We start from the raw sequence: 10405 nt of genomic DNA, 5'->3' as shown, positions 1-10405 counted from the left end.
TCACAGAGATTATTTAACAGATAATAAGTTAAGTACGTCTGTATATCACTTATAGGATACATTTAAAACATTTACACAACGACACAAATGATAGCAGCAAAATATAATACAAGATTAATAAGATAGTTTAGGCAAAATATTGAATAATTAAATATTGTAATACTGTAAACAATATTACAATATGTGTACATTATAAATAGTATAATGTAAATGTGTTTTATTTAAATGCAATGTGATAACCTTTTGGGTTTCATCAGTGTATGCATTAAAATTGTGCAAATCCATTTCATTCATTCATTAATTCATTCACTCATTGTCTACCAGTTTCATTTCAATGTTTTTCCATTTGTCAGATGAATCACTCTAAATAATATTTAACCACATTTATAAAAGATGACTAGGCAAAACTTTGATATATAAGTCCATTTTTTTATTTCTCCACAGTTCTCATAATGTGATATGACTTTGAGGTGGAATGTATCAGACATTTGTTTGCCAACCAAAAATAGAACATACGGAAACACAAATTGCCACATGCCACAATTCATGGCATAAAAAAAAGCCCAAACCCCAAAAAACAAAACAAAAAACCCCCCAACAACAATTATCAAGGTAAATCAGGCAAAGCTCCGCTCACAAAATAAATAATCAAAATAAGCAGCGTCTCTGCACCCTGGCTCCTTTTACTGCTATTAATATTATTATAATATAATATTTGTGACATATTTACAGATATAAAAATAGTTGTTGGTACCTTCATTTTGAAAAGGACATTAAAGAAGTCTCTGTGTTTTGCCATCATGAGCAGAAGAAATCAAAACCCTTTAATACAGTGCCATCTTGTGGCCATGTAGTGTTTAGTTCTGAGTTTCCACACTACTAGTTTTTTTTACTTTGAGATAATACGTCTCATTATCCATAAGAATACATACAGTCTCCCAGTTACCACATGTCTGAATTGGCAACATCAACTGTGAAATAATTGGTTTGGAATGTCTTTCAAATAATACAAATGTACAAGATGTCACTGAGCATGTCTTATTTAAGATACTGAGTATTTGACAAAGCAAATCTCAGTCCTTGGTGTCATCAGTGTTAAAATATTCTAGCAGCCATCTGCAAACATTTTTACATAGTGATTTCACATTGCATTTGAAATCACAGTACATAATTCACACAACAGTGGCCTTTAACAAAATATCACTTGCTTTAAGTTTACAAGAAACGTGACTCTCGGTGCACATTCAAGCCAGTTCAACTCAATATTCACAAATACATTCAGTAGTCACAAAGTATTTTAACTCCACAGTGTCATCTTTTTGTTTGACATTTTGTCTTTTGGCACAGAGCACCAAACTCCTGACCTGTGTGGCTTTACAGCTTGTAACAAAAAGGTAAAAACTAAATGTAGGATTCGGAAAATACACAATTTGAGGTGTAAAACTATTGTGTCTGAATCATAGAATGGCTGAACTATAGCATTACATTTACTATTGAATTAATTGCCAACTATGTCCTTTTAAGAGAAGTTAACAGTAAATTAAAATACATAACTCATACACCGGCTTTTTTTCAAAATAAATATTTGGGGTAATGAATATAAATGACACCAAAGATTTTTTCAAAGCAGCATAACAAATGTATATTACAAGAGAGTGGCAGTTACAAATTTGGCTAAATATCATTGATTACTGCATATATGAATAGGATTTGTATCTAGCTGCTTTGTCATTATGGTCACCATTGTGTTGGCACAGGGACTGGATTCACAGTTGATCAAGGCAAAAGTAACTGGAAAACATGAAAAATAAATAGTACATAAAATAAGAGTTCACATTTGTGTTTTATGTGAATGTGTAATTTTGTTGTGGGGTTGCCTTTGAAAATAAAATTTATGAGTAAGGCATCATTGTGAATTAGCCGTGAGAGTAAAGGAACATTTTGGGAGAAACGTACAGGGCCTCAAAACTACAATCGCACGTACTTCATAAACTTAGTGCAGAGGATAAACAAAAATATTTACAGACCCAAAGGTTATTACAGTAAGAATAAGGATGATGAGCGATACTCTTCCGCTGTCGTCCAAACACAGCTCATGGCCTCCCAATGTCCCCCATCAAGCCTTGCTGACAGGTCCAGGAGCGAGGCTTCAGTAACTCCAAGAATGAAGGCTGAAATAAAAACACTGAAGTTATGTCTCCACTTGAGACACATAAATAAAAACACAACTACATTCCAGACTCTGTGACTCTGTATCCAACAAAAAAGAAAATACATCACATCTTTCAGGGACAACAAATCAACAAATTTGACAAGGCAATGCTGAGGGTGCTATTATACCTCTTTCAAGGGGCAGTAGAGCTGGGCATACCACTCATGGGAGTACAGGCAGATAATAACACCCTGACCCAAGAAGAGTGATGTCCACATGATTATGTTCCAGATGGGACCTTTCCTTTGGTCGTGCAGAATGAAGTTGAACATCACTGTGAGAGGATAAGCAAAAGATGAGGGTGGAAAAAAATACAATAAAATAACCACAACGTCTGTGAGTTTCTAAACTTCAGAGAGATAAGACAGCAATGCTGTTAAGTTCAACAATGTTTGGATTCAAATTAAAATGACAGAATTATTTCAGATCACTTCAGTATGCGTTTGAGGCTCTTTTAAAAAGTCCAGTGTGTAATAATTGGTGACATCTAATGTTGGGACCTGCTTTGCGAAAAGCAAATGACTCCCTTCACATACCAGAAAAGATGTAAATATACTTTAAGAATTCTCTCTATTCTTCCACTCGCCCACTCTGTCCTCTGCATTTTCCTCCTCCTCCTTTGTTGGACAATGCATTGTATTTATGTGGGCAGAGCTATTCCTTGTTGTTTGCATGGTGAGCTTCCACTTCAACATGCAAAACACACATCTGCCCTGGCTGTTTTAGAAACACGGTGGTGCAAGATGTTGACCTCTGTAAAACAAGCCTCTTGCCCTAAATTACATTTAAAATGCTTATTCTGAGGCAATGAAAACCAAATGATTTGTAGTTTAAAGTAAAGTACTTATTATGGGTAGTAAACTTAATGTCTGTAACTAGCCCCCTAAATGTTACACACTGGATCTTTTAAAGCAATCAAGTGTGATTATATTAAGTCATGTTTTTTTTTCTCTTACTTCCAAAGCACATAAAAAGGCAGAAGAGCACAGGATAGAAAAAGCCAAAGCAGATGGCAAGAATGTACTCGTGGACCACCGCAGATATTGTAAACACAAACAGCATGGCTGCCGCTCTGAAACGCTTTTGAGACACCTGGAATGACAAGAGCAGAGAGAGATTACGAGTCAGAATATTAGAGCCAGATACTTATCTATGCATGTTAAATGAGAAACAAGTTTATTAGACAGGTTACAGTGTTTAACAATGAAAAACTCTTTATAAAACATTAGAATATCACAGTAGAGTCAGAGGTATTAGATAAATAAAATGTTACCACATATTTTGTAAACCTAGACCATTCAATTCTTATCAGTTTATCCTTGAGCCCTGATGAATGTCTATGCTTAAATTACAATAAACATAATAAATATGCATCTAACATGGTAGTTAAGACTGGACCGAGTCAGGAGAGGAAACACTCACCCACAGGAAGTCCCGGTACACATAGTAGTACAGCCAGTCATGAACAACTACATTCCAGGTGCGATAGTAATTGGCAAAAGAGGTTGAATTCCACCAATCCTGTGACGTGTATTTAAATTGAATTTAGTCAAATAAAAACTACAACACACTTAAAATACATTAAATGTAATACAAATAAGTTAGAATTTTACCTTGTAAAACATCCTATCAGCAAAACAAAGCATCTCAGCAAATGCATTGAGCCAACAGTGAAGGAAGGCAAAAAATCCCAGGAAGAGAACCAATACACCTGCAGAAAGAAACATGTCACACAAATGTGGCCAATATTATAGTACTCTCATTTCCTGAGATGAAAATGTAAAGGGGGGCTGATCTTACCTGGCAGGATTGAGTTAAAGACACAGAGGACCATGGCCTTCAGGTCAAACAGCTGTAAACTGACACTGCGAAACTGGGGGATGCACAGCCGCACAAACACGTAGTAGGCATAAAACAGACAGCCTAGTATCTGCAGGGTGGAAATGGTTGGAATAGAAAAAAGAAAAATGAGCTAGTATTGTTTTCTTCAAACCTTAAGCAAGGCCAGGTGTAACTGTAAAATAGCTTGGTACCTGAAGTAATTTTGTGGCCACATATCCCCATCTGATCACTGGGTTCCTGGGTTGCATGAGAAACAAGGATTGATCACCTTTTATGCAAGCAACACGTACTCGTTCAGGTCTCAAAAGGATGTCCAAAATACCAAAAGTCGGATAAAGCAAAAATTGTCTTACCGTGGGTACTTGTCTCTGTAGATGAGTGTCGGTGCAAACAGAAAGTAGATATACTGAGAAACCTGAGGGACCACTGGGCTGGGGCCTGTACAGGAGAGAAGAGACTGCTCATCAACACACGGACATTAGGAATAAGGAGGCTGTGCAGTCTACAAGACTGTAGTGAGACCTACTGTGATGTATGTAGTGGTAATGTCTTAAAGACAGGAGATGGAGGAAGCAGAGCTGAAGATGCTAAGATTCTCGTTGGGAGTGACCAGGATGGATAAGATTAAAGATGAGCATATTCGAAGGACAGCTCAGGTTGAACAGTTTGGAAATAAAGTAAGAGAGGCTAGGTTGAGATGGTTTAGTCACGTGCAGAGGAGTGATAGTGATTATATTGGACAAAGGATGTTGAAGATGGAGCTGCCGGGCAGGAGGACAAGAGGAAGACCACAGAGAAGGTTCATGGATATCGTTGAGGAGGACATGAGGACAGTTGGTGTAACAGAAGAGGACACATGGCATAAGAGAAGATGGAGCCAGATGATCCCCTGTGGAAACCCCTAAAGAAAGAACCCGAAAGAAGAAGTAGTAGCTGTGAGAAATATATGAATATAAAGGTTGTATGTGGCTAAACAGAGAAAAATAAAAGCAAATCTGGTTTGGGGGGGGGGGGGGGGGGGGCGGAAATGACATACTCTTTTTCTCTTTAGCCCAGGTCAAAACTTTAGGTACAGTCTCCCTGACAAAGGAGTGTACTTTCATCATAAGACGCACCTGGAATTAGAGAAGTGATGAAAACAGCAAAAGCAATAGTTTTAACACAGGTTCAATTCAACGGGGGTGAGAAAATGGGACATTTCAAATTACATTTGAAAGTGTTTATCTAAGGCAAGTAGAATGGCATAATACAGCACTCTAACTGTGACACATCTCACTAAAGGCAGCCACACTAGTCATCCTACCTGTTCCAGGATGATGATGAAGCAGGATGCAGGAGGCATACTGTTGGTCACCACCACATATGTGGGAAGGAAACCCAGACCTAGAGCTTGGTAGAGCAGAAATAATGATCCAAACAGCAAAGTGTACAACCTGGGGTGAGACCCAGACTGGGTCTGTGACCACAGGTGGAACAGGGTGTAGGGAACCACCAACACAGTCAGGAACATGCAGATCCATGTGCACACCACTAGAGGGAACTGTCCAAATGCATAGACCAGCAGGTCAAAGTCCAAAACCAGTCTGAGGAAAAGTAGAAAAACAAGACATGAGACACGTACAGGCTTATGAGGTTATCTTAACTCTGTTAAATTTGTTGATCCATTATTACAAGACACTTTATACTAAGATGGAAACCTTAAAGCAGAAAGATACACTCAACAGTTCCCACAATGAGAGGAAAAATGCCCTTTAAAAAGGGAAGACACTTTGAACACAACCAAAGTGAGTGGGCAAAGAGCCTCAAAGAGAAAGAAACATGTGGAATTAAAAGAAAATGGAGGAAAAAGAAAACTGAAAAGTTAACTTTTAGTTAACTGACTCACAAACAAGGACAAAAATTTAAAAGCTTAATGGGTAGCAGTCTTATATTACCTGCCTTCATCAATGAAATCTACCACAAGTGTACTGAAGATAAAGAGAATGAGGACGGCAATAAACATGTGGTAGATGGTCCTGATGTGGTTCACCTCAAACAGCTCACTGCAGAAATGATGACAGAAAAAGTGTATTTACACATTTGCATTTGCACAAACAAAATCTGCAAGCATAACTAAAACTGCACGCTGTATACACAAATGCATATAACACCAACCGCGTAGGAGCAATATTTATAAGAGTGTAACATCAAAGCGTAAGCTTACTCTAGAAGGGACCTGCGGCTGACAAACTGTTTTCCCTGGCCATGAGGAGGTCGGAAATTCCTAGAGGAAAATTGAACTGAAATTAGTGACCATCAAAATATGTTTTTTGTAGCAAGAAGAGCACATGCGCTGTTACCCCACATGCACCCTACTTGAAGCATCTTGGAGCAACACTGTAGACAAGTAATACCTGAGTTTGCTCTTTTCCTTGTCTAACAGTGGGGGTGAGAAGACGGCAGGAACTGGTGCTGGCTCCAGGCTGGCCGACTCTTCAATAAGACTGTCCACAAAGTCATTGACCTGACTGTTAAACTGATGCATCAGATCACTCTTCAGGAACTGAGTAACAATAACAAACACAAAAAAATGATTCATATAGCATTTCTGTGACAACAACGATCTCATTTCTGCATGGTTTGGTTTAATGTTCTGAAGATTCACTGATGCAGCTAAATCGACACAATTCAAAGAAAAATACATTATCTTCATCTGTCCTTAGGCAACCCACTGATAAAATGTACTCAGGCAGTTGTCATCAGTTTAAATGGTGAGATGGATCTGCTTGTGTGCACATGAACATCACCCATTTCCACTGGAAAGGAAATTGTTACAGGTAGAAATATGTGCTAATGTGCTATGGGCTCTCCAGTATCACCTTCAAAAGCAGCCACCAACCACTACATGAAGAAAATAAAGCATAAACCCCCCAACTTCTTCCAGTGGAACAAAACCAAGCCACTGGTTCAGCTATGTGGATATGTGAGTTAAATTTAAAATAAGTGCAAATGTTCACAGTGCACATCTTGGTGGATAGAGGCTACAGGAAGCCAACACACAGCGCAGTATCATTTGACTCACACCATCCACTGAAACATAATCTAGTGGTGATCAGAACGTTGTACCACTCATGATGAGTTCAAGAACATATATGTCTTTGTTTCAAAATCAAAAAGCATACAAAGTAACAATTTATGAAGCGAGTAAATTCAAGATTTCTACAACTTAAAGAAAACATTTACTGGTGAAGTTGCATGTTGCAGCCCTCACCCTTCCCTTCTCTTTGGAGTGTGAGAAACTGTATGAATGTAGCATGTGTAGCAATGTAGAATGTTGAATGTAGCATTCAATTAGCATGAAAACTCAAATGATATTTAGTTTGTCCATTGTGGGCTAATATAACAACATGGTGGTCCAAAATGGCTGCCCCATTAGAGCTGATCTGGCTCCTGATATAAATATAAATTTGCATTCTGGGATAATAAAAAAACAACAATTCATTCAATCAGGTTTGTTCACCTTTATAAAAACATTTTATGTAGTTATTTTGTGTTAATTTTTTCTCAAATGAAAATAAATACACACTGGACCTTTAGAAAAATCAAACTCGCGTACTAACCTCTGCTTTTCTTTTCAGCTGTAGCTTTCTGCTGATCACATGTTCCACTTCAATCTTGCCTGAAATTTGAAAGAGAACATAGACTATCGTCAGCATGTCACAATCCCATCCTCATCACCTAACAAATGTTGTTGTTTTTATACACTGATACTAAAGGAATTCTATTCCTTTCTAAACTACATTGCTTTGTATATTTTAATTGTCAAACTAGCAGCTCTACATTAGGGCACACCCAAATGAACAAAAGAGCCAACTGAGTTGCTAGGTTTATTTGTCTTAACAGAACTTTGACCGGTAAATGCAAACAGTAATTAACACTGGTAAAATATTCAAGACAAACAGATAATACAAATGAAGATATCTGTCACACAGAATGAAATCCATGGAATCATAACCAAGACTATATTTGAAGATAATATTTTTTTATTTAGTAATTTTTTTGTCAAAGTGTTACTGTGTATTAAAATCGCAAAAGTCAGCTTACATCAGTTGACAGTTGACATTGTTGCAAAATCCAAAAGAAGACACACCTATGAATGACACTGTGAGTAAAGTATAATCTTGTGACTCACAAGCTAAGTAAATGTGAATGCTTATTATGATCAAGGCTATTTTTGGCTGTCAGCCTTAATAGCTGTCTGATGATGAACAAGTTTGTTCAGTTACTGGATTTAGATGGCTATTCATCATCCATCTAAAAGAAGATGTCAACAAACAGGACAATACAAACATGCCTGTGTGAGACTCAATGTAATTAAATGTCTCCTTTCCAATTTTACAGGAGTACATTCTCACATGATGTCAGTAAAACATTTTCCTGATGAGTTAATGGTCTTAATCACTGGTTCCAGCTCTTCTCCAATAGCACATGATGTCAATGTTGTTGTTTTTGTTCATATATAGATGAGAAATAGACAATAAAAGCTTCAAGTTAAGTTTGCAAAGAGAAGACTACAAGCATTTTCACAGTATAGTCACAGTATGGTTTGCCACATGAACAGTATCATGGGACAAAACCAGATCTCACAAAGTTAACAATGTTTTGTTATTATTATTTGAATCCTCCTGAATCTATATTTGTAACGTGATCTTCATTTAAAACCGAACACTTTATTTCTTGGGCCATAACATTTACTTGGTGGAGGTAAAAAGAGGAAGACACAATCACACATCATGAGTCGTTGCACAACAAGATACGCAGGAAAATGTAGGGAAATTAAAAAAAGGGAGGGAGTTGTTGAGTCAACATTGCACAGCCCAGATTTCACAGTAGTAAAAGGTCAATGTCCTGAAGAAGAGGGAGGCAGTAATGCAACATTTCGGAAGCCAACTGCGGTAAGACACCAAAGACAAATTAGTAGAAGAGGAGGGTCAATGTCTTCTTTCTTGTCCAAGCTGACAGGTGGAGATTCTTACCATTGCTGGTGATGTGGTTGTCTCCGCTTCCCTGCCGATGTTCCCCAGGACTACTATCCCCATCTATAGAGCTATCCAGGTCAGAGAAGCTGATCTTCTTCGGGGTGGACTTGCAGCGGGACCTGAGGACACCGTCATCCCCACTCTCCATCCTGAAGACACAGATTATTTTTTAAAGTGAAGAAATCCACAGTGGACACATTACCAACCTGTCAGAAAAGCAACTTTCCTACTATAGCCTTTGTTCCTGCAATGATCTACAGAGCTAAATCAAAATACTCACGTCTTCGAACTATTTTAAAAAGGTAGAATTATATAAGTCTTTTTTATGACGCTGCTTATTTAATTAACTGATAAATGAATGCCTCATTATTACAGTCTTGCTGCTGTCCATCATCTATGTAAAGCGATCTTAGACTAATCACATCCCACACAGTCAGTCACGTCGTTTTTTGTTTGTTTGTTTTTAAATCGAAGCTTTTGGGAATGTATAATTGAATTCATTCATGTTTACTTATTTTTGTCCTTTTAGTCAACTGCTTTCAAACAGTTTTGTTTTGTCTTTTTTGTCTTGGTACTTGTACTACTTACTACTACTTGTTGAGAACTTGATATTTAACTGAACTGTTAAGCACTTACATAAATATAAGAAATAAAGATTATTATCATCATTATAGTTGTACCTGACTGTTGTCTCCTGATGTTATTTGTTGATGTTAACATAGTTGTCCAGTTGCATTTGTATTGATTTTAATCTCAAGCTTCCTCCTAAAGTAGGTTAAGGTTGAGTTAAGGTTAAATGAAATAAGCAAACTGAAAGTTAAGATGCTATGTCTTACGGACACAAAAAAAAGATCAGTTCTTACGTAGCAGACTTTGACAGACAACGCAAACCTAGTTCAAATCAAATCAGCTTCACAGCAGACAGACGGCTAACAGCTTACTTAGCTTCCGTCAAGCTAATATCAAGAGTCAGTGTGACAGACAGACAGGCAGGGATTAAACATGTGTCAGTTAGACCGCGAAGAAGCAGAGTGGTTTGTTTCCTGATAATTTAAATTTAACACGAAAGCTTCCGCCTGTTAGTTATCACGGCTGTTGACACAAGGTGAACGTGTTAAGTCAAATTAGCCTGTTGACGCCACGGAGCAGGTGGACAGAAAGTCACTCACTTCAGTGGACAAGTGCTGTCTTCGTCTTCGTCTTCGTCTTCTTCTTCTTTTTCTTCTTCTTCTTCAGACCTCCGACCTCAAAGAGTCCAGACTCACACGTGTAACTCCTTCAGAGACGACGACCTATGATGCTGCTCACCTTCCCCATTGTATAAACACTGAGG

The 10405-nt window shown here is 37.7% G+C and overlaps 1 protein-coding gene across 1 annotated transcript; it reads right to left on the bottom strand.

Moving 5' to 3' along the window:
- Nucleotides 1–415: 415 nt before the first annotated feature.
- Nucleotides 416–10402, bottom strand: soat1 (sterol O-acyltransferase 1). The gene is made up of 16 exons (XM_058639352.1): nucleotides 10242–10402; nucleotides 9070–9221; nucleotides 7654–7712; nucleotides 6448–6596; nucleotides 6258–6317; nucleotides 5989–6096; nucleotides 5358–5637; nucleotides 5091–5169; nucleotides 4408–4492; nucleotides 4246–4291; nucleotides 4013–4142; nucleotides 3826–3923; nucleotides 3635–3733; nucleotides 3169–3304; nucleotides 2341–2486; nucleotides 416–2171 (listed from the first exon to the last, which is right to left on the bottom strand). The coding sequence occupies exons 2-16, from the start codon at nucleotides 9218–9220 to the stop codon at nucleotides 2094–2096; spliced, it is 1704 nt and encodes a 567-aa protein (XP_058495335.1). The 5' UTR covers nucleotide 9221; nucleotides 10242–10402; the 3' UTR covers nucleotides 416–2093.
- Nucleotides 10403–10405: the final 3 nt, after the last annotated feature.

This window comes from Solea solea, chromosome 9, assembly GCF_958295425.1.
Source record: "Solea solea chromosome 9, fSolSol10.1, whole genome shotgun sequence".
NCBI lineage: Eukaryota > Metazoa > Chordata > Actinopteri > Pleuronectiformes > Soleidae > Solea > Solea solea.
Note: the sequence above shows the minus strand (reverse complement) of the source record. Positions and strands in the feature narration are given on the sequence as shown.

Bases quoted from the DNA above. Each gene is read 5' to 3' on its own strand.
- soat1 (XM_058639352.1), bottom strand. From the start codon at position 9,220: ATGGAGAGTGGGGATGACGGTGTCCTCAGGTCCCGCTGCAAGTCCACC. The intron at 4,292-4,407 runs GTAAGACAATTT...CATGCAACCCAG, and splicing joins TACAGAGACAAGTACCCACG to GAACCCAGTGATCAGATGGG. The intron at 3,305-3,634 runs GTGAGTGTTTCC...TTGTCATTCCAG, and splicing joins TGTACCGGGACTTCCTGTGG to GTGTCTCAAAAGCGTTTCAG.